Here is a 20,181-nt window from a genome sequence, read left to right on the forward strand (position 1 = left end):
CACAGCGATTTAGTAGCCTCTGATCGAACACTCTACATTCCTCTCCAAATCCAGAATCTCCACTCTGCGAGGCCTGCGCCCTGTCACGACTCCGAAACTCTATTTTTTTGGCCACAAAAGCCTCCAGGAAATGCCCAGGCAAGATTCTCGTTGCGCTTATTCGAGACGAAAATTTGCCAAAGCAGAAAATACCAAAAGCTTGGAGCAACCAACAATTCCCCGCTTTATCGAGATGCTTTTACGTACTAGTTCAAAGAGCAGCAATACAACGCCTGACGAATCGGATGAGTCGAATGAGGATACTGATACGTGTTCTAACGGTCGAGACTGGATTTCTTTTCGTCGTCGCGAGAATCCTTCCTTCAAAGCCACGTATAGTTTCTCAAGTATCCATCATGACACTCCCCCAACTTTTTCGTCTCAATGGGCAACGAAATGTGGTAATAAGACCGATGAATATCCAGGATTGGAAACGTTTGTATTCGGTGAAGCTGGAATCCGCGAAGAAAGACGCTACGGGAACCAGACACTGTCTACATCTACTAATAATCTATATGGGCCTCATCAGAGGACTAATGGCAGCTTTGCTGACATCCGCGATACATCGGACTCGACACACAACACGGAGCAAGACCTGCTGCAGGTTCACCATTCTGATCAGGCTCAAATGTCGCCAGCATCCCCTGCGATTGGGTATCAGCATATGGCTGGGATTTTTAGTGCCGTTTGGGGCATCAAGGCCATGTCAGATGCAGTGAACAGCGGTCAATGTTTTACCAAACAGGCCATCCTCGATGATAGGGCGCCTCTTCAAGTTCAATCTGACCAGACTCCACGTTCACGACCTGTGCACTCTATAGCTATGAGCTTACCTAGCGAGATCATTCAACATGTGTACTCTTATATGCATCCGAGAGATTTCAACGCCGCCCGACATACATGTAGAACATGGATGATTGCAAGTCTAAACAATCACATACTCTGCTCCATGCTTCGGCGTGGAGCCTGGTGGTCTGGCTACCGAAGCCACGTCCAGGAAGCCACGCTATTTGTTGGAAGGTTTCAATCATTGTCGGCGCGACGTATCTGGTCGATGAGCTGTTTTATTAGTAGGGAATGTGCATTAGCAGGCGGATGGACTGGCAATGACCTCTCGCGGGTGAATTACCCAGCGATGGCTACATGCGATCACCATTGGGGACAGTGTCAAAAACCGTCATGCTGGGCGTCTAGACGATCTATAACTAACGTCGAAGTCTTTCGGCAGGTTACACGTACCAATTTTGAGGATCTCGCGGCCGGTTACAAAAAACGAAGCAGGCGCCGTGAGCTGATCTTCACTGTGAGTTCTTGCGGGAACTACGTGCTAGTCGCCGAAGGTGGGATGATATACGTCTACGAAATCTTTGGCGACAATCTTCATGTCCTTACGAGAGTAATTTGTCCTCGAAGAGTTCTAGCTATGAGTATCAATGCTTCTTCTAGGCGCTTTGCTATTGCTGCTGTGCTTGAAGGCCGAATGGGACTTATGTGCAGCTTTCTTGTTCGAACTTATAGCGGTGAGGACTTTGTCAATACAGCATCGGGTATTGTCGCGGAGCAAGCACTGGATCTTCATGATCCCTCTGTAAGCAGAGTTTTCCACATCACATTCCATTTTGAGTGTTACTAATTAACGCTTCGTAAGGACGTCGCATCTACCAATTCTCGTGGGATTTATCCTCAGAGGAGCACCGACGTATTTGAGATTCAATCTGGAAGTGCTAAGGAGACTGTAGCAGATGACCAAACTGAACTGGGGCGAGAATCAGTGCGCATAAATCGAACCTGGAACTCTCATGTTTTAGGAATCAACGTGCTTCCAGAAACCAAGAACACCAAGCAAGCCAGAAGCACGCTGCTCGCAAATGGATCACGAAGTTTCTACCATCAGTTATGCTTTGAAGATGACCCTCCCCGAAGCGTGGCTATCTGCCCACAACGCCAATGTGTAGCTTTTGGTTGTTCGACAGGACTTGACTTGCATTGGATTGATGCATTGTCTGGCCAGGACTTGAATCGCTGGTTCCCTCTAACTGTGCCAAGTGATCATCTTTATTTTTTTCCGCCAAGACCCAAGATTGATTCATTGAGAAGAATACAGCTGATATCAAGTGCTGCACACCCAAGTCAACGAGCTTCCATTGCCCGAAGATTTGAGCTATCTAGAGCTCAGACACAACCGCTAAATACGAACCCGTTTTGGGGATCGATTGATCTCGAGAATCGCATACCTGTCATTGAGGGATTTGTCGGTGGCAGCGATCATTATCGCGCTGTGCCCATGACTGATGGCGTCCATATTTTGTTCACAGACCCCAAATCCGGAATGCTTTGTCTAGGAAGCGACGCACAGTCTAATGAGCAGCATAGACTTATGCGAAAAATCATATTTATTCCTCCGTCTTCCGGTGCCATCCCCAGGCTTTACAGCGCTAGTGCTAGCACTTCGAGCGGACCTCGAATTGTTGCTGCATATGATGATGAGGTGGTGTTGTACTCAGTTCCATCCGACGTATTTGAATTGTCCTCAAAGCAACAGTATGGTGCTATAACGGCCGTTGATCTAGATGCCGCTGCAACGTGGCTATCTTGGTGGCCAGAGGAAGACGCACTGAAGAATTTTTTTCAGTTATCTGTATCTCCTGATTCAGATACCGAATCTCAGTCAATATGGCCCCTCGGTATACGTGGCGTACACGTTGGAAATTTAAGGTGTCTGGTGGAATTGTCAATCAATACAGTCTCAGGAATTCTCTCGATTTGGGGGTTTGGAGCTGATGGAGAGGCTCTCGTATGGCAGATTGATGACGGCTCGTCAAAGCAATATTTGAAAGAGCATATCATCTCCCACGATGGGCAAATTATGGATTCTTACCAACTCGATCCCGACGGCGATGTTGTCATGCGAATTGCGGAGGATATCGAATTTCGTGCCGAATCCTCGTCATCATGATTAGTTGAGGGCATTCCAGTGGACTTTCCAATCAATCACTACCACGAGATCGAGCTCTGGGACAGAATACGGTACGTAAGTTTAGTAACGAGACCTGGTTCAGTGGGGCTGGTTGAGGGAACCTAGATGAAGAGTAAATTGAACTTAGTGCAGATCTTGTGGACGACACTGACTCCAAACCACGCGTCTACCTACGAGAAGACTGCATACATTTTCTACGCGCTGGCCATGAACCTAGAATGTGACCTAGACATTCTATCAAAACTCTTTATTATTCATCATTACATTCACTACCAACTTCATTTACGATACTTCGCACAGATTCGGAACCTTCGATGCACCCCGTCCGACCAGACCATCAATATACGAGAAGAAAATATCCAGATCTATCATGTCCATGATTCCGAGTGTTGGATTGCTACTCCTTAGAACCTCGCCACCCCACAGCACACGCAAGTAGCGCTTTCCGTCATTTGCCTTCTTCCAAATCTCAAATACGACCTCTGAGCCCATACCTGGCCAGACCATGTCATCAATTTGCAAAATGCTCAAAAGTCGAGAGACTGAACCATCATGGGCGACATTGTGCCTATACTTCATGCTGCTGGATGCTGAGATCGCATCTCGGATGTTCTGGACCAGTTCAGCGGCCCATATCCCGAATGAAGCTACTGCATAAGGCAGGGACTGCGGGGCGAGGCGGTAGATGTAGGAGTATTCGTACTGGCCTAGGCGATATACTGCATCTGCCTGTTGCTGCGTAACGCATAGATTATGGTTAGAGATGTTGCAAGGCAATGGTTTGCTATGACATTGGCGCGCGGAAAGATTGTCGTAGTAATGGTCCCAACTCATGTGAAAGCCTCCATTATCCGGACTGACGCCAGAAATTGCATCCAGTTCCGAAAACAGACCTTCAGTAGCGCTGAGATGCAAGGTCCAGTTGGTATTGTTGCTTCCTGAGGCATAGTTACCCATTAACGCCGTCGCCGCTGTACATGTGTATGCTGGCTCCAGTGAGTCAATACTATCCGGCTGGATCTGCACGGGAAATGGCTGAGGAGAAGGGTACATGGCGCTAATCACCATCCCAGCAACTTGACTCGTGATCACATTGTTAGTCACTCGGTAACTGACGGTGTCGTCCTTCTCGCTGGGAATGAATTTAAGTAAGTCGTGATATACTCCGAAGAGATCTTTCCCATGTTGGTAAGAGTCCTGCAGCCCTTCCCGCGTGATCTGAGGAAATTGACAAGTCCCGTTGAAGCCAGCTGGGGTAAGAGGGTTGCTATTTGTGGTGTAAACTTGCCAGAATGTGGATGCAGCACTCTCGGAAGCTGGATTCAGAGGTTGGCCGTAGTAGAATAAGCCTTCGTCTGAGCAGTACCAAGGATAGGATTCTTGTGGAAAAGTGTTCGACGCGTATGGCGTGCGTTTATGGTGACGATGGATCTTCGCCAGAGTTAGAATTGCGTGTATAGTTGTGGCTAATGTGGGTTGAGGATTTTCATTTTCATGCGTTTATAGACAGCAGGTAATCGTCATGAACATATTGAGGAGTACTTACCAGTTCGACATATTCCAGCTGATAATCAACACTCGGTACAACATATTCTTCGCGCCTAACATGTGGCATATTGCACCAGTTATATGTTGCATAGGGGACATTGGCAGGCAAAGAGCTGGAGTTGAAGATGAAGCCATGAACCCCAGTCCCATTGACAACCTCAGTCAGGTCTGTTATCCAGCTCGCAGCAGGAGGATGCCAACTCAAATCTACAGAGGCCATTTTTGTACTCCCTCTTATCAGCGGATGCTGAAGAGCAGAGGCTAAGCCAGGCAGCCTATAGCGATACGCTAAGGATAGATATAGAAGGATTGAACCAATTCCAATGAATGTAGCAACTTTAGACACAGCACCATCATGCATGGCCTAATACAACATTACGGAGCTATGCTCTCGAAAAAGAAGGTGACCAAGGACCGATGAAATCTGCTTGAGAGCAGTGCGGGTGAATTAGCGTACTGAAGTCTAAGGTTGGTAGGTGTCACAGCTCGCGCATGCGTTCGTCCCCAGCGGTGATTGGTGGAAGCCTGGCGGTAAAAGCCGCAGATCATTTTGCATATGAACGAGGTTCCATCGTTCTTCGTAACAAGCCCAATGCTGTCCTATAGTCATCGTCCAAAATCCTTTCGGCAGTTTTCAGTTGTTCGAAATCATTTCCGATTCCATCCTCGCGCGCCGCTTTTAGTGAGAGTCAGCCTCTTCGTTGTGGCCACCTCCCACTAAAACATTGCTACTCGCATTCGAGTCCAGTCTAGATACCAAATGATTAATTCTACAATATGCTACTGGTCTTCCAAAGCGCGTGTAATTTCGACGCTACACATTGCTTCCCACGTGATGGAAAGTCTCTTTTAGCATTCGATCACGCGAGAATCGCTGCAAGCTTCTGCCAGTTCTCATGTTAATCCTGGCAAACGCTTCGATAAATGTACTACACCAAAACTTTTGCTTCAAACCTTCTCGATCATGTTTACATTGTGATGCCCGAATAGCGACTTACGATCAAGCGACAGTTGTTGATCAGCACAGAATCTCGGGTTTCAGACCTCCACAGTCCAATGTTGTACAATTTCAATTTCTTGACCTGAGGAGTCGGGGTGGTCGTGTTGTCGGCATTCCATGTTGTTTATGATGTTTCCTGAACATTTTGTCTGATCAATTACCCAGAATGCACTCAAAAGCGAACCTTTGAGTTGAATATGACCAAAGCAACCAGAATTTAGCTGAATGTGAAAACATACTGCACCGGTATCCCCTCACTCAACGAATCGTGAACAAAGGGTCCGATAAATCAAGAACTTGAATCGAATAAGGTATAGCTGAAAGGAGTGGGCGGGATTTCACATTTGCCGTCATTTTCCCAGGGCTCAAGGTTTCTACCCCGTATACGCCACAGTTGGCTGATTTTATGGCGATCTCAGCGAAGGGCCTTGGTTAACTGACTTTCAAATCGAGCTGGAGCTTCGTACGCACGCCGGGCAAGACGGCGACGATACCACATGAGAATCATTATTAGGAAAGTAAGACGCGGCGACGTGCCGAAGTAGTTGTCCGTGCCGAGGTGCTTAGTATTAACGGTACGGTGTCATCGCTCGAAAGAGGTACGAAGTGCAACCTCCGGACGCCAGCGACGTCCAAAATATGATACTAAAGACGAATTTTAACGTGATGCCGAGCGGGAGTCCAAATGCATTGGAAGTACGGAGAACCTTTGAGAACCAGACATGGATTGATGTTTGTATGAAGCTAAGGCAGTCCAAGGTGAAAGCACTGGATAATTGCAATCTCAAGATTTTTGGCGCCATCAATTTCGATACTTCACAATTTCGGCTTTATCTCAGTTTGACGTACGTGGTACATAAACATACAGGGCAGTTAAATTATTATCCAGGGGCGTAATAAAGGAAGACACAGTACTTTCACATTGTATTTCCGGCTAAGCCGATGAAGCTTCCCGCAGATGACATTGAGTTGCGGTTCGAGCGTATCATGTTAGTTTTATGACACGAGTTTTCCGCGTTCACTTTAGACGACGCCCAAGAGTCAACGACGGTGTTTTGGCATCGGGCGAATGGAGCTATTCCGTTTTGGACCATTCATATGACGCACAGACCATTGCCTTTCTTTGAATCCGGCCATTAAAAAAGTAACACTTTCACAACATTCCATCACTTCTGCACCAAAATTCATCCGAGCGTGGTCCTCAGCTGGTTCATCTCGCCAATCGGGACTTCAATGGTTGCCGCGTCGTAAAGATAAAAAGGAGAAAAGTCGAGTGCAGGATGGCCTTCAGACAGACGCAGCGACTCTACGCCAGAACCGAAGCACGTGTCAAGGGTTTTCGTGGGCCAGGCATCAAGATTCTTCGAGATGCCATTGTGGGAACGAGTGAAATAGAGCTACCTGGTGTCCTTAAGCAAGACCTTAGTGCTAAGCGATCACAGCCATCGGCGGGTCGCATAGCCTCTTCAAAAACCACCTTTGGAAGTGGAACCTCATCAATACCTAAAAGTGAGCTGTTGGCTCTACAGCGTAAGTAATACTCTTTTCCAACTCAATCTGTTCATTCTGCGCCGGAGCATGCTAATATAGCTGTGGATATGATGCACTGACACTCGTTAAGGATCTAGATACGGTTGGGGGTCGTTGAAGCCGTCAAAAAGGAAGCATGCTCTGGACTGGAGCCCGCCACCTCATGGTTCTCGTGACTCAGTGCGGTGGAAACATGTTGTATACTCATACAACAAGAACAAGACCCAGGCAATGCCACTCCTGACGTCTAAAATCCGCAGGGTTGCTCAAGCGTATCTCAACATGGAACGGAAGCCAGAAGGATACGACGAAGCCATGAAAGGAAAGAACCCGAATACTCCGAAATTCGGGATCGATGCTAGACAGAAAGCGTTTGTATCCGGCCACACGTTCTTGGATCAGCCCGTCTTTCAAGACCTACTCGGAAAGTTCACCGAAATTCGCAAAAGTTTCATGATACCATACCGAGAGTTATTGAAGATGGAACCTCCCGTTATTTTCAAGCATCGTGCAAACAGCTGCCATGTCTCCCTTCACGTTCACGATGAAAGGCTTCAACCTCCGCAATTGGCGACGTGGCAGCGCTCTGAAAATAAATAGTCGACATCATGGACCCATAGCCAGATTTGCCTCGTTCAGTCGGGGATTCCCAGCTTGGCTTATCCATGAAACGAATATACATTGTACATACTCTATGGTCTCGAAATTTTTCAATTGGATCAGGATGTAACATCATCCCACAATAGCACTGTATAAATAGCAAAAGGCACTTGCTCTAGCAATGCTTCAGCTTCAGAATTCTCGGAGATTTTCATGAAATCATTTTTTCTTTTTGCAGATGAAATTGTGGCGAGACCATCCTGCGTGTATTGCCTGAGTTGGTCCATGCCGTGGCGCTCCCCGCTTCGCGGTTTCTTCGATGCAACTGGATGGTGCGACACCTTGACTGCGTAGCCACCAAAACTGGATGGCTGAGGCTGGCTCCAGTTGAAAACTCACTAGCCTACTCATAAGTGAACAGAGTTTGAGGTGATGGCCTCTGATCTTAGTCGGCATTTCTGAGCAGAGGCCATCAACTCTATTTAACGAGAAGAATCATGGATGTGGCGGCTGAGCTTTTGGTAGTTGTGCGTTCAGGCGGGAGACTTTCCACAACTCTCTATACAGCTGCTACTTCGTCGACACGTATTCACAAAGATCTCACCGATATTGCTGGAGACGTTGCTATCACCTCTCATGCGCTCACAGATGTTGGCAAATTTTGAGCTATCAGCAAGCAGTGCTACTTGCCTCCGAGTCGGCAATTCAGGATGCAAACTCTATCTTGAAAAGATGTCAAAAAGCATTTAAGGAGATACACGATATAACAGGGAAATTCATTGACCTAGATGGATCAGCTCTGAAATCCACAAGCAGTGGAAAGATCAATTGGCCATACCGTGGCTTGCGATTCGAATTGCGCAAAAAAAGACTTGAAAGTCTCAAGAGCAGCTCGATGTTACTCCTATCGGTCCTGAACTTTAAAAGATTCCAGAACAGAGGGTATGTTGGAACCATTGCTTTCGTTATGAGCGTGCTAAATACCTTAGGCCAAATCCTCAACAGAACGTGCAGCACCAAACACAAGCCATCCATCATTTGTATCAGCGACATCGCTGTGCGTTAGCCGACATAACGCAGCTAGAGAGACAACTGGAGGCAGCCTCTCTAAATGACACTGATCTTCTTCCATCGCCAAAGAAAATCAAAACCGAAGATGGTGCAATTCCTGCACGAAGCTCGGTGAAAACGCTCGGTAGCACTTTGGCCTTCATACCGGACGAGATACCTAGGAAGAAGGCCCGAAGTTCAGGAGATACTTCTCTCGATATCGAAATGCTACTCCTACGTACCAGGCAGTTCTTAGCCAACATAGAGAATTTGTCCAGTCTACTCGGCAAAGCCACGCATGTGGGTGTGTTAGAGCTTGCTGAGCGTAAATTGCAGGAGCAGAGTCGGCATATGGTGAATATTCTGATCATCTATCTTAACTCTCCCGATCTTTCATTTCAAGTGAATAATTTATCGAAGAGCTCGGATCCTCTCCGACAGAGAGGCAATTAGAGGAAGTTGAGGCACTTTACAAAAAAAGAACGATGAATTCGAGCAGAGCAGGCATATCGCTTTCCGTTCCTTTGCAGCTCCAAATGGGCACTGCAACCTTCACCGTGGGACAGTCTCCAAACATCACCGTACAAAATGCCTTTACGCAAGGATCTAAGCAGCATGCCGCTCAAAATCAGATGAAAATGAAAATGGTTCCCGGAATGGCTCCGATGTGCACGCCGCTACTGATGACGCACGTGAATTCATCGCCCAGTGTTGGCGAACCACCACGAAGGCAGGAGCAAACGATTGCACATCCAAATATGCTCGGATCTCCATTGCTACAGGATACGCAGAGAGCGGAGAGCTCGACCAGCTTGGACGCTTCTTTATGCCATCTGCAGCCTCCCTTAGAGCTTGCGCCTTACCGCAATAATGAAGGTTTCGACTTCAAGTCTCCCACCGACAGACAAGATTTCCACGACAACGTCGATTTAGATGGCTATCTGGATAATTCGGACGATATAAATCCTCTAGGACAATCTGACTCAATAAATGTTGACAGTGAAACAGATGCTGCAAATAAGAAACTTAATGAGCCAAAGGGACCAGTCAATGACGCCGAGATCTCATAGATCTCACCCGAGAATATCCATGCAATAGTAGAAAATGAAACTGGAGAAAACATTGTTGTTACTGAATCGATAAACAAACTTGCCCGCCAAACGATAAATCAAGCTCAGCACACTCCAACTGTTTTGAGAACAGAAACTCAGCTTGCAAATTCTAGTCCACTCCAGAGAGAATTTCAATTAAAGCATCGTGAAACGCATTCAGATGTACCAAAAATTGGAGCGGACTCAAATTATTTGATGATGGATGCCGATCTCGAACGACAAAGAAAGCAGCGCATTCTAGTTGAAGTTGGAGGAATCGTATTAAATTAAAAAGCTCGGAATGAGCTATCGGAGGAGATTCAAAGGCGTGCCCAGAAAATGCGTATGATGGGAAGCTGCAAAATATGCCGAGATCTTAAAACGAAGGTACAGTTTCATGGTTTGTTTGCTTTTTGGATCTGAACTAACAATTTTCGACAGTGTGACCTAGGAAATCCATGCAGCTCATGTGTCTTGTACTTTGGACAAAGCAAGGCGGTCGAAACCTGCGTTCGATTTGATGCGCAGCCAAAAATTGAATCTGATATAGAGCAACATGAAGAACCTACTCCACCGTACAGGACAGCAGATGTGTTAGAGTATCATCGTCAGCAACGAAATGCGCACGAGGAAATGGCTCGAATGATGCAATGGCGTCAGGACGTCTACATCAATTCTGCGACGCCGCAAGCAGGGTCAGAAAGTGCAGACATACACTTATCGAGTAAAGAGCGGAAGCGTGAACCTACTCAGATCGGAAATCATTCATCATTGCAGATTGATCGTGCCCTTCATGACTTCCAAATACAACTTAGGTTGCTCTAACAACAGAACAAAAAGCGGTTTTGATGGCTAGACAGAGCCAAATCAATTCAACCTCCAAATTGCTCGCAGGTGCATCACGTCAGGCAGCAAATCAGGAACTGGGACATGGTTCACAGAGTGACATTAAACACAGCATTGACCCTTATCAGACATCAATGCCTACGCAAAACACGAAGTGGAGTGCAGGCGAAGTCGGCGAAGAAAAACAAGGGGCAATTCACAATATGTGTAGAGTTAACAGCATTGCTCAAGTTCGATCTGATTATAATCGGGATGATTGGCTATTTGGTGAAGGAGATGACACAGTTGAATCTGAAGACTTGGTCAGACACTTGCTGGCTAGGTGGACTGTTGATTCTGTAGCTTGATGCGATTGAACATTGAAATTGTAGGAGACACGGTGAAGATAAATACGTCTAAGAGAGTCATTCTTTCATTGTTTGCTGGAAGCATATGACCTTTCGCTATTCGTCCATAACGCCACCGCCATGAGAGCTTGTATTGTACAAACAGGCCATGCCATAATACGACTCTAATCCTTCTTCAGAGGGAAGAACTTCTCCTCAATGCCGTCCTTGGTGATGATCATAATCTGCAGCGAGTCGCCTACTTCGATATGCCTCTCTACAGCGCCCGTGAACACATCACGCACAAGTTTCTCTACCGTCTCAAGCGGTAATGGTCTTGGCTCTTTAATCTGCAAATCGTGGCCAGTGCCGCTTCCAGGCACATACTGATTTTTGAAGTTGACCTGGTTGTCGAGGAACGGCATGATCAAGCTCGCCGCTGCTCCAGCCGCTCTGCACTGCTCCCTTTCGTAACTACCCACAGGATCGTACGAGTACAGAGCGCCTTTTCCCTCCTCATCCAAGCCCGCTAGGATAGCAGTGACGTAGTAAGGGAAGAACCGTCTTGAATAAAGTAGATGACTCAGCCGCTGTGCACATGCTGACACGCTCATGTCCTTGCCATGCTGGTACTTGTACATCTTGACAATTGTATCGAGACGCTCTTTTAGCGCATTTCCGTCAGCGGCGAATCCCACGACACTGAGGACGATCTTGGCGCCCTTGTTGTTGGGTCCCTCCCCGCCGATAAGGAAGAGTTTGGGTACCATGCGTGAGTTGATATTGTAGCCACTAGTTGAGCGCGTGTCGCCGGCCATTATGGCAAAGTTGGCTCCAGTGATGCCAAGGGTCGAGCCGCCGTTATCAGTGTAACTAGGACCGAGTTAGAAACAGCTTTAGGACCAAGAGCAACGTTCTTCTCACGGATAGAAGCCTGCGTGCTGAGTAGGCTGTGATGCTTGGTTGATAGGTGTATTTGAGAACGAGTAGCCGGGCCCATCTTGGGGAGCTGTAGATAGTAGCTGAGCCATGATTTCGAAAACTTGAGGAACGATGCAGAAGAGAGGATGGGGAAGAGCGCAGGAGCGATTGTTGTTATGCTGTGTGCACTGGGATGTTGGACCAGCTACGACGCAACGCGCACCACGAGCTGCCTAACATCTAATCTAATCTCTTGGCGATCTGATGTAAACCCTTCTTTGCTGGATGCTACGACAGGACAACAGCTTCTTTGTTATCGCGAGAATGCTGGGGCTCAGTGGATACGCAAGTAGTGATGAGGAAGATGAAGGCCAAAAAATATCCACAAATGTACGTTCGTAGTAAATTGCGATTCTAGAGGGCAAGATTACTACTAACATTGAGCACAACAAGACACAGCTGAACACCGACAAAGTCGGGACGAAGAAGAATGAAAGTACGTAACCGTCTCGAACAGCCTTTTTTACAAGGCGTTGATAAATAGTTGCAGATCTTTCCTTGGCTTCGAAAACTGCTATATCTGCTTCATCAGCGGTGTTGATGCACAGCGATGTACCCATCGAACGGCCGACACAAGGTCCTGCAATGCCACCAGACGAGGAATCCGAATTCGTCTATGAAGAGCCCGATAGGGAGCTCTCATACGATGAAGCGCGTGCAGCTATCAGAAGCATGACTATGCCGCCCGTACCCAACTTTTCTATCCCGCCTTCACCGCCAGGTTCACCTCCGTCCGCATCGACGAAGAAATTCGCGCACTTCCTCAAACTCAAAAAGCAAGGCGTACATTTCAACGAGCGGCTAGAGAAAACGCCGGCTCTAAAGAATCCAACATTGTTTCAAAAGCTCAAGCAGCACGCTGGAATTTCGGACGAGGAGCAGTATGCGACAACATTGCCGGAAGACCTGGCCGTACCGGTGACCTTTCCACCATGGGCGTATGCAGATGAACTGGGCAAGACGCAGGCCAATATAAGGCAAAAGAAAGATCAAAAGCCTAGGGATACTATAGATTTCGTTCCTGCCACACAGCGGTCGTCATAAGTGAGGACGTTTGGACGACGATGCGGAATGACGAGGGAATGGCTGCAAACGAGAATCTGTTCGAGGAAAAGTACGAGGTGAAGACCTCTTGATCGCATAGATGGGGTCCAAAGAGATGATGCGTGTATTGTATATTTTATACCAGTATTTGACGGAATGCTGGGCAAGCAGAATCTCAGCATCGCTTTGAAACCACATTTTCTTGGTCCTCCAGTTAAGCAGAGCCGTGCTGTCTGGAATGCGAGTCAACACTCCCAGTGACTAATGAATCACTGCACGAAAGATATACCTGAAGCTTAGATCGATTGAGTTCAAGACTAACAGGCGTGTGAAAATGCGTCAAACAGTACGGGGCCAGGACGTTCACGACACAAGCCGAAAAAACATAGTTTGCGAATAAGCGCGGCGAGAACCAGCGCCAGTAGCAGATTTAAAAATATTATGCGCAAGGGAGGGACTCGACGTATTGCTTCTGAAGTTTGCAAAATCACGCTCAAATTCGTCCGCCGCCGCTGGTATTGACATAGTTACCTTTTCGAGAGAGCTGAAGGTCCAAGCTTCAAGTGCTCCGACGTCCGCGTATGAAGTTCTGCCTCGCGATCAGCGAGCGCCGTGAACGCCGCTCACATCAACCTTTCCACTCCACAATACTTATAAGCGAATACAGGCACCTTCAATACCTCGTTAGAAACTCGGTAAAGCAATATGAACCATCTACCGCAAGCCTGGGGCCGTGTACGCTCAGAACCCAAAGTACCTAGTTCTCTCAGCTAACGAACAATACTAGCCTAGAGACGATGTGTACGGCGCTTATGACCACTCATACATGCAGACTGGGCCGAAGCAACACACGCAATCGCCCATAGTTACCGGCACGTCAGTAATAGCCATCAAGTATAAGGACGGTGTCGTCATAGCAGCGGATAACCTAGGTATGGCAAAGTGAATGCTTATTACTCTAGCTTTGTTGACACGTTGCGTAGCATCATACGGCTCCCTTGCCCGTTTTACCGACGTCAAGCGACTTCGAGAATTCAACTCGCGTGCTGTCGTCGGCTTTGGTGGTGACGTCTCTGACATGCAATACCTCGATCGATTACTTAATTCCGTCTCCATTCGCCAAAACTACGAAACACCGGCCTCTCATACAGAAGAGGACGAGAAGTCACAACTTAGTGCTAAGAATTTATACACATTCCTCTCAAAAGTGATGTACAAGCGACGTAGCGAGTTCAATCCACTGTGGAATCAGTTACTCGTCGCAGGCCTCGACGACGATAGCGCGCCGTTCTTAGCCTCAGTCGACTTGCTAGGCACCACGTTCAGCAGCCCAAGTCTGGCCACGGGATTCGGTGCCCATCTGGCGCAGCCGATATTGCGGAAGTATGCGGCAGACGAGGAGGCTACGAAAACTTTGGAGAAGGACAAGGCCGTCGCGATCGTAAAAGAGTGTATGAAGGTGCTCTTCTATCGCGATGCTCGAAGCATGGACCGGTACAGCATTGCAACTATCGGAAAGGAGGGCGTAGAGATCAAAGTGGACGAGAAGCTAGAGAACCAAAGCTGGCAGTTCGCAGAACGGATTAAAGGCTATGGCACGCAGACTGTATGAAATCCTGGAGCTGTTCCTATGTGTTCAAAGCATGTACACGTGGCGTTCGGATTAGGAGCCATTGCATGTATGGGATAAGAAAGATACAGTCGCTCCAATACCGGAGTCAAGAATAATGGAAGAACCCCTTACTTCCTGCACAGCAACACCATCACCGATATACCTGTTTTGACTTCTGTAACATGTGCTCTTGGGAATCATCGCCACCTACGCTTGAAGGACTTCTACAGGGAAAGAGTTGAATGTTCTACTAGCGAAATCTTTAATCAAATCTCTAATCTTTCTCTGTGAACCTCGATGTAATGTTTTTTGCCACAATCCGCCGTTTGGTCAAACCTAGAGCTATAGCGGAGGTTTGACATCAGCTCCAAACTTTCCTTAAGACAGCATTGTTCGCGATAAAGCGTACTGCGAGCCTGCCAAACGTTTACAGAACGCATTCGATCGGGCACGCTCAGCAGACTGCTTCGAATATGATTGGCACAAGAAAACAGGCTTTTGCGCTATAATGTTTATTGGGCTCATCCGGATATCCGCTACCTTCGCCAGACTAAATTGTTCGGATTTCTCGCTTTGTTGCATGCTGATTTGCTCGCACTTCGCAAATCATCGCGACACAGGAACGAGATCACGCAGCGGCGAAAGGCAAGCGAGCTGTCTCCACCAAGTCCACTCTGAGCTAGTACAAGTAGTTCTTCCAGTATGGCTTAAGGTTGCGAAGATCTCTTAGACCCCCGCTCTCATGCAGGAAGAATCTCCGATTTGAGATGGGTAAGCTCCGCATATAGTGAATCCGATCTCTTAACCGTTCTTTGCAACCGCCTGTCCCAAACTAGCGGTCGTGACATCGATTAAAGCATGTACGCGCAGAGCGGAGTTGTTCTGAAATCAGATCATAAGTCAATGGTGATGTTCAGCAAAACTTCTTGTGGGAACGAACGTCTGCGGGCCGAATCATGGCTGCATCTAAAACCGGGATCGATAGGTTCGACGCATCTGCAGCCAGCCACACGAATGCATGCTGGAAGCACCTTACACCTCGCCATACCAGTCGGTCAGGTTGAACTTGCAGCGCTTTGGTGATGATCGCCGCTCGTGTGATACGCTTCCACAGATGCGTCGTGCACCGGTGACGCGGTTTGCATCGCACTCGGTCGCTCTAAAGTGCAGAGTTTTGTCCTTGTCAAACTCCAGCTTCAATAAGGCTCGGCTGTTTTGTGGTCGAATCATCTGAGCCGCACAACGCGGAGAACATTAGTCGATAGAATGGAAAGCTGCTTTTAAAAGGTCCCCATTGGTCTTTAAGATGCATTTGGCTAATGCTCTTCTCAAGTAGCAATCGCAGGTCCTGGCTAGGCGGGCATCCAACGGCGCATTCTGCACGCGGGATCACTTTCCGGACAGCAAATCTGTACCAATCTGCATGCCTGTGGAGTCAAGATCGACTGGAGATTCGATGCAGGACGCACATCTGTGCGTGCAAAATGAAACTAGGTGGAAATAAATGACGAGCAAGAATTTCTTTCACTCATGCGCTGCTTTCTCAACATCTTCCATCGCGGTGTCTCAGTTTCGTATTGAGCATTTTAACTCCTGTTCCACATTGCTTAACATGCTATGGCTACATTGAGCACAGATATTTCAACCCTCCCAAGGAGCAGGAGAGGCTCCACGGGACGCCGAGAGTCCATATCTGTCGGCCAAGATGCCAGCAATTTTCAACTACGCGTGATCCCAGAGGTTCGTGAGCGACGAGAACGGAGAAAGTTTATCTTATGCTTCGACGGGACAGGTAGTACAGACACTTAATTGTTTTATGTTCAACTGAAGAAAACACAGGCAACAAATTCTCAGGGACAGATGCAGACTCGAATATCTTGAAGGTATGAGCGTAGCACTCGTCTAAGACTTGACAATAGGGATTCACGCAGCCAGATATATCGCATGCTAGATCGAGACGATCCGTCCCAATTCCACTACTACCAGCCTGGTATTGGCACATATGTGCAGTCGGGGTCGCTCTCCCATTCATCGAAGTTTGAACGACTCAAGTCTACGTATCTCAAGGCAAAGGATTCAGCAATCGGCACCTCTTTCGGTATGATTCTCAACTTGTCATGCGATTTCAAAGCTAAGAAACAGTAGATGAACATGTTATGGGAGGCTACAAATTTCTGATGCGTTATTACAATGTCGGTGATGACATTTTTCTCTTTGGCTTCTCAAGAGGAGCGTATACCGCACGATTTTTGGCGGAAATGCTTGACCATGTTGGACTACTAAGCGCTGGAAACGAGGAAATGGCTAGATTTGCCTGGAAAGCATTTCAACGATGGTACCTGAGGTCGATATATACCGTGAAAGCTCGACTAATATTAAGAATAGGCAGCAACGAACCGAAGCCACCGAAAAAGAGAGGCAACAGAAGAAATTCTTGATGAATTACATGTGCGCTTTCCGTGAAACCTTTTCGCGTCCAGTCAGACGAATACGCTTTCTTGGCTTGTTTGATACGGTGAACTCGGTTCCTCAATTCGAGAATGCCTGGCTTCAGCGAAGCAAGTTTCCATATACAGCACGCAGTACTGCAAAGGTCATACGTCATGCTGTGGCTATTGACGAGCGGAGAGCTAAATTCCGACAAGATCTGATTGGAGAACTTCGGCCTCACAAAAAGCAGAATCATTATCGACGAAGGCATCAGAAATGGGACATGAAGCACGATGACGAGGAAGTAGCCCCTGACGAGGTGGCTCCCAGAGGACGCAAGCCCTCTGACGAGCATCAAAATCACCTTGGACCACCCACCATTGTTCCACCAAGGTTCAGAGATCAGTCTGAGACCAGTGGGCTCCGCTCCCTCAGTCCTTCGATTAACGACGATGTAGATCGACAATCCGCCATTACTGACCTGTCTCAGGACTCTTTAAAAATTCTACATCATCGACATAGCGATTTTGCCGATGCAGATTCTGATGATGACGAACAAGATATTCAGGAAGTATGGTTCGCAGGTGCGCATGCAGATATTGGCGGTGGATGGCCGTTGTCACCTGGAGAGGATACGGCTTTGTCTCACATTCCCCTCGTTTGGATGGTTCGTGAAGCTGAAAAAGCCGGTCTGCGCTTCGACCCCAAAAAGTTGCGAGATTTGAACTGTGCTGAAGACGTCTTTCGCACTCGTCGCAAGTCAATGGTTATACCGCAAATCGAGATCGAAACGCCTGGGCAAGATGATTCTTCTGGTAAAACAACTGAGTATACGTGCCCCGAGGGTGGCCCGAAGCCTCCCATAGCCAATGTCAATGAACATGCAGTGAAGTTGGAAGTAACAAAAGAGCAAGGCCAAGCTATGCCTACTGTGGGTCTTGCACCGCAGAACGAACCAGATCTCACAGCGGAGGCAGAAAATGCGCGGGCTTCCCGCTTCCTTTCAGCGCTTAAATCCGCTGCGATAAAGGGTCGGATTCACGATGTCTTACAATTCAATAATGGCTGCTCTGCTCTTCAGGTGATAGCTTGGAATTTCATGGAATATCTTCCTTTCCGTCGAATGGATCTGCAACCGGATGGTAGCTGGAAGTCGATAAACTGGCCGTTGCCAAAAGGCGAAGTTAGAGACGTGAGCTGGATCCCAATCTCCATCACTACAAGCAACTGACGGGGAGATAGGTACCCGACAATGTTGTTATTCATCATTCAGTCATCCAAAGGATGAAAGCAGATCCCACGTATCGACCAGGCAATCTGATTATAGGAGGCGGAGGACGAGGGGTTCGGTTCGCGCCCCCAGAATATGGAATTGGCAATTGGCGGTTGCTTCGAGAGGAGGGTGATCCCGTCGGAGAATGTTGGGTTCGAGATGGCCCTCCAGGGCTCAATATGAACGGCGTCCATGGTTTGTCCAAATTTCCATTATCGACCACATATGCGTTGAAAGGCTAACAGCTGATCGTACAGGGCCTTTGCGGAGACCCTCTTTCAGAGACAGGTCTGTCTTGCTTGACGAACTGCTAAGGGACCTAGAGGACATAGTCAGACTCTTCTTTAATGTGATCTCTCTGATTATGGATTTCTTCTCACGGCGAATGGCTAGGCAGGACAAAATGTAAAGAGTCGATCTATTTTGCATAGTTAAAATCAGCATGAATAAAGGCCATTTTTAGTCAGCAGTATGCACTCAGTACATGAATATTCAGCAATGCTATAGCTTGGAGACTCCTTTGCTCTTTGCCTCCAGTTCTCTTCGTTTGGCCTCGAACCGCGCCTTCGGGGCATCCTCGACGAACCTCTCCGCCAATGCGTCGACGGCATTCACCACAGCGATCAACCTCGCATCTCGCAGAGGAGCATTTTGAAGTCTCTTTACTTCCATCATGCTCTTGCCATCGTTAACCGCGAGCTGTTCCTCTAGGTACTTCACGACCCTATCGTGAAAGCCTTCCTTAGGAAAAATTTCAGAGATCATTCCCCATTCTTTCATTTCCTTTGCTTCAATCTTGCGTCCAAACATAAGGTACTCATTCGCACGGTGGATACCAACAGACTGTGCCCAGTTGATTGCGGAACCGAACTCTGGAACAAGTCCAAGGGCAGAGAAGGGGACCTGAAGCCAGCAGTCGTCCGAGGCGATGCAAATATCGGAGAGACCTTCGAACCAAGCGGCGCCTCCGCCCACGGCAGGACCATTCAACGCCAGGACAAAGACCTTCTTATGATCAATGATGGATCGCATCAGTTCGAAAGCTAAGCATAAGTCAGCCTCGAATTGGATGTCAGCATTTTGAAACTGCGAAGCGGGTGAGTAGCTGTACCTGGCATAGTGATTCCCGTCATGAGCTGTGACAATAGCTAGCGATTAGTTCGTGGATCAGAAACACGTACGGGTGGCAAATTGAGTTACAAATGATAGTTTCTTCTCTGCATCGTTCTTGTAGACAGGTGCCTTCTTTGACGCGACCGCTGTTTGTGGGACGTCAGCTCGGAGTCCAGTGCTCGTTCGTGTAGATGAGCTGGCTTGCCTTTTACATCTGCTCCCGCAGAGAAGAAGCGACCTTCTCCAGTCAAGACTGTGAAGACAGTATCAGGATGAGCGTTCAACTCTCGAAATGCGGCAACGCATTCGGGAATCAGATTGCCTCCGAATGAATTGAGAGCTTTTGGACGATTTAACTTTGAGAAACATTAGCCACATCCGCTTCAGCTTTTTTTTAAGAAATTTTTTTTTCAGAGGTAGTCTCAGGCTTTCAGACCTTGATGATGCCAATCTGTCCCTTGATCTCCACTATTATATCGGTGTACTTGTTGACGGCCATCACAGCTACGTAATGTTAGATAAGACCAAGGATGCAAAATGCGCAAGAAATATACGGGAAGTTTAGACCAGTGTCAAAACTGTGCTATTAATGTTCTTTCAAGAGAATCAAAAGGATTTGAAAAATTGCCCAACCCAAGAACAAGAAAACATACGTTCAATCGACGATGCTGGTGCTAATAAGATGCCCGCGCTGTGACTCTGAGAACGCAGCCTCGGCTTG

At 47.6% G+C, this 20,181-nt stretch overlaps 10 protein-coding genes across 11 annotated transcripts; 7 read left to right on the forward strand and 3 right to left on the reverse strand.

The window, feature by feature from the left end:
- Nucleotides 1–377: 377 nt before the first annotated feature.
- Nucleotides 378–3,280, forward strand: PV09_07120 (uncharacterized protein). Its single transcript, XM_016360845.1, has 2 exons — nt 378–1,627; nt 1,688–3,280. The coding sequence occupies exons 1-2, from the start codon at nt 668–670 to the stop codon at nt 2,993–2,995; spliced, it is 2,268 nt and encodes a 755-aa protein (XP_016211217.1). The 5' UTR covers nt 378–667; the 3' UTR covers nt 2,996–3,280.
- PV09_07121 (uncharacterized protein) lies at nt 3,244–5,018 on the reverse strand. Its single transcript, XM_016360846.1, has 2 exons — nt 4,563–5,018; nt 3,244–4,447 (listed from the first exon to the last, which is right to left on the reverse strand). The coding sequence occupies exons 1-2, from the start codon at nt 4,923–4,925 to the stop codon at nt 3,299–3,301; spliced, it is 1,512 nt and encodes a 503-aa protein (XP_016211218.1). The 5' UTR covers nt 4,926–5,018; the 3' UTR covers nt 3,244–3,298.
- Nucleotides 5,019–6,720: 1,702 nt separating this feature from the next.
- On the forward strand, nt 6,721–8,039 carry PV09_07122 (uncharacterized protein). Its single transcript, XM_016360847.1, has 2 exons — nt 6,721–7,094; nt 7,186–8,039. The coding sequence occupies exons 1-2, from the start codon at nt 6,845–6,847 to the stop codon at nt 7,692–7,694; spliced, it is 759 nt and encodes a 252-aa protein (XP_016211219.1). The 5' UTR covers nt 6,721–6,844; the 3' UTR covers nt 7,695–8,039.
- Nucleotides 8,040–8,589: 550 nt separating this feature from the next.
- PV09_07123 (uncharacterized protein) lies at nt 8,590–9,197 on the forward strand (the record flags this gene model as incomplete). Its single annotated transcript, XM_016360848.1, has 2 exons — nt 8,590–8,636; nt 8,684–9,197. 2 exons carry the CDS (start codon nt 8,590–8,592, stop codon nt 9,195–9,197), a joined length of 561 nt encoding a protein of 186 aa, XP_016211220.1.
- Nucleotides 9,198–9,280: 83 nt separating this feature from the next.
- Nucleotides 9,281–9,814, forward strand: PV09_07124 (uncharacterized protein; the record flags this gene model as incomplete). The annotated part of the gene is made up of 1 exon (XM_016360849.1): nt 9,281–9,814. The coding sequence occupies one exon, from the start codon at nt 9,281–9,283 to the stop codon at nt 9,812–9,814; it is 534 nt and encodes a 177-aa protein (XP_016211221.1).
- A 1,136-nt stretch (nt 9,815–10,950) lies between these two features.
- Nucleotides 10,951–12,115, reverse strand: PV09_07125 (uncharacterized protein). Its single transcript, XM_016360850.1, has 2 exons — nt 11,932–12,115; nt 10,951–11,880 (listed from the first exon to the last, which is right to left on the reverse strand). The coding sequence occupies exons 1-2, from the start codon at nt 12,036–12,038 to the stop codon at nt 11,193–11,195; spliced, it is 795 nt and encodes a 264-aa protein (XP_016211222.1). The 5' UTR covers nt 12,039–12,115; the 3' UTR covers nt 10,951–11,192.
- Nucleotides 12,116–12,245: 130 nt separating this feature from the next.
- On the forward strand, nt 12,246–13,229 carry PV09_07126 (uncharacterized protein). Its single transcript, XM_016360851.1, has 3 exons — nt 12,246–12,318; nt 12,382–12,424; nt 12,479–13,229. Exons 1-3 carry the CDS (start codon nt 12,253–12,255, stop codon nt 13,030–13,032), a joined length of 663 nt encoding a protein of 220 aa, XP_016211223.1. The 5' UTR covers nt 12,246–12,252; the 3' UTR covers nt 13,033–13,229.
- Nucleotides 13,230–13,618: 389 nt separating this feature from the next.
- On the forward strand, nt 13,619–14,936 carry PV09_07127 (uncharacterized protein). Its single transcript, XM_016360852.1, has 3 exons — nt 13,619–13,767; nt 13,820–13,964; nt 14,016–14,936. The coding sequence occupies exons 1-3, from the start codon at nt 13,738–13,740 to the stop codon at nt 14,642–14,644; spliced, it is 804 nt and encodes a 267-aa protein (XP_016211224.1). The 5' UTR covers nt 13,619–13,737; the 3' UTR covers nt 14,645–14,936.
- Nucleotides 14,937–15,758: 822 nt separating this feature from the next.
- On the forward strand, nt 15,759–18,861 carry PV09_07128. 2 transcript variants are annotated; one of them, XM_016360853.1, is made up of 7 exons: nt 15,759–16,436; nt 16,484–16,527; nt 16,580–16,742; nt 16,790–16,979; nt 17,030–18,266; nt 18,317–18,542; nt 18,605–18,861. In XM_016360853.1, the coding sequence occupies exons 1-7, from the start codon at nt 16,262–16,264 to the stop codon at nt 18,754–18,756; spliced, it is 2,187 nt and encodes a 728-aa protein (XP_016211225.1). In that variant the 5' UTR covers nt 15,759–16,261; the 3' UTR covers nt 18,757–18,861. The 2 variants fall into 2 exon arrangements, with proteins under 2 accessions (XP_016211225.1, XP_016211226.1); XM_016360854.1 differs by having other exon boundaries at nt 15,759–16,527.
- On the reverse strand, nt 18,747–20,131 carry PV09_07129 (uncharacterized protein). Its single transcript, XM_016360855.1, has 6 exons — nt 20,015–20,131; nt 19,897–19,964; nt 19,666–19,816; nt 19,548–19,606; nt 19,459–19,483; nt 18,747–19,390 (listed from the first exon to the last, which is right to left on the reverse strand). The coding sequence occupies exons 2-6, from the start codon at nt 19,957–19,959 to the stop codon at nt 18,849–18,851; spliced, it is 840 nt and encodes a 279-aa protein (XP_016211227.1). The 5' UTR covers nt 19,960–19,964; nt 20,015–20,131; the 3' UTR covers nt 18,747–18,848.
- Between the last annotated feature and the right edge of the window lie 50 nt (nt 20,132–20,181).

Source organism: Verruconis gallopava (assembly GCF_000836295.1).
Source record: "Verruconis gallopava strain CBS 43764 unplaced genomic scaffold supercont1.27, whole genome shotgun sequence".
Taxonomy (NCBI): domain Eukaryota; kingdom Fungi; phylum Ascomycota; class Dothideomycetes; order Venturiales; family Sympoventuriaceae; genus Verruconis; species Verruconis gallopava.

Excerpts from the sequence above, each read along its gene's own strand:
- PV09_07129 (XM_016360855.1), bottom strand. The coding sequence starts at position 19,959 with ATGGCCGTCAACAAGTACACCGATATAATAGTGGAGATCAAGGGACAG. Across the intron at positions 19,607-19,665 it reads TGCGGGAGCAGATGTAAAAG|CGGTCGCGTCAAAGAAGGCA; the intron begins GCAAGCCAGCTC and ends TCCCACAAACAG. Across the intron at positions 19,391-19,458 it reads GACGGGAATCACTATGCCAG|CTTTCGAACTGATGCGATCC; the intron begins GTACAGCTACTC and ends ACTTATGCTTAG.
- PV09_07128 (XM_016360853.1), top strand. The coding sequence starts at position 16,262 with ATGGCTACATTGAGCACAGATATTTCAACCCTCCCAAGGAGCAGGAGA. Across the intron at positions 16,437-16,483 it reads CTTATGCTTCGACGGGACAG|GCAACAAATTCTCAGGGACA; the intron begins GTAGTACAGACA and ends AAGAAAACACAG. Across the intron at positions 18,267-18,316 it reads CAAAAGGCGAAGTTAGAGAC|GTACCCGACAATGTTGTTAT; the intron begins GTGAGCTGGATC and ends ACGGGGAGATAG.
- PV09_07121 (XM_016360846.1), bottom strand. The coding sequence starts at position 4,925 with ATGCATGATGGTGCTGTGTCTAAAGTTGCTACATTCATTGGAATTGGT. Across the intron at positions 4,448-4,562 it reads AGCTGGAATATGTCGAACTG|ATCCATCGTCACCATAAACG; the intron begins GTAAGTACTCCT and ends ACTCTGGCGAAG.
- PV09_07125 (XM_016360850.1), bottom strand. The coding sequence starts at position 12,038 with ATGGCTCAGCTACTATCTACAGCTCCCCAAGATGGGCCCGGCTACTCG. Across the intron at positions 11,881-11,931 it reads CAGCACGCAGGCTTCTATCC|TTACACTGATAACGGCGGCT; the intron begins GTGAGAAGAACG and ends ACTCGGTCCTAG.
- PV09_07127 (XM_016360852.1), top strand. The coding sequence starts at position 13,738 with ATGAACCATCTACCGCAAGCCTGGGGCCGT. Across the intron at positions 13,768-13,819 it reads TACCGCAAGCCTGGGGCCGT|CCTAGAGACGATGTGTACGG; the intron begins GTACGCTCAGAA and ends GAACAATACTAG. Across the intron at positions 13,965-14,015 it reads CATAGCAGCGGATAACCTAG|CATCATACGGCTCCCTTGCC; the intron begins GTATGGCAAAGT and ends CACGTTGCGTAG.
- PV09_07126 (XM_016360851.1), top strand. The coding sequence starts at position 12,253 with ATGCTGGGGCTCAGTGGATACGCAAGTAGTGATGAGGAAGATGAAGGC. Across the intron at positions 12,319-12,381 it reads GCCAAAAAATATCCACAAAT|ACACAGCTGAACACCGACAA; the intron begins GTACGTTCGTAG and ends GAGCACAACAAG. Across the intron at positions 12,425-12,478 it reads CGGGACGAAGAAGAATGAAA|ATCTTTCCTTGGCTTCGAAA; the intron begins GTACGTAACCGT and ends AAATAGTTGCAG.
- PV09_07122 (XM_016360847.1), top strand. The coding sequence starts at position 6,845 with ATGGCCTTCAGACAGACGCAGCGACTCTACGCCAGAACCGAAGCACGT. Across the intron at positions 7,095-7,185 it reads TGAGCTGTTGGCTCTACAGC|GATCTAGATACGGTTGGGGG; the intron begins GTAAGTAATACT and ends ACACTCGTTAAG.
- PV09_07120 (XM_016360845.1), top strand. The coding sequence starts at position 668 with ATGTCGCCAGCATCCCCTGCGATTGGGTATCAGCATATGGCTGGGATT. Across the intron at positions 1,628-1,687 it reads TGGATCTTCATGATCCCTCT|GACGTCGCATCTACCAATTC; the intron begins GTAAGCAGAGTT and ends ACGCTTCGTAAG.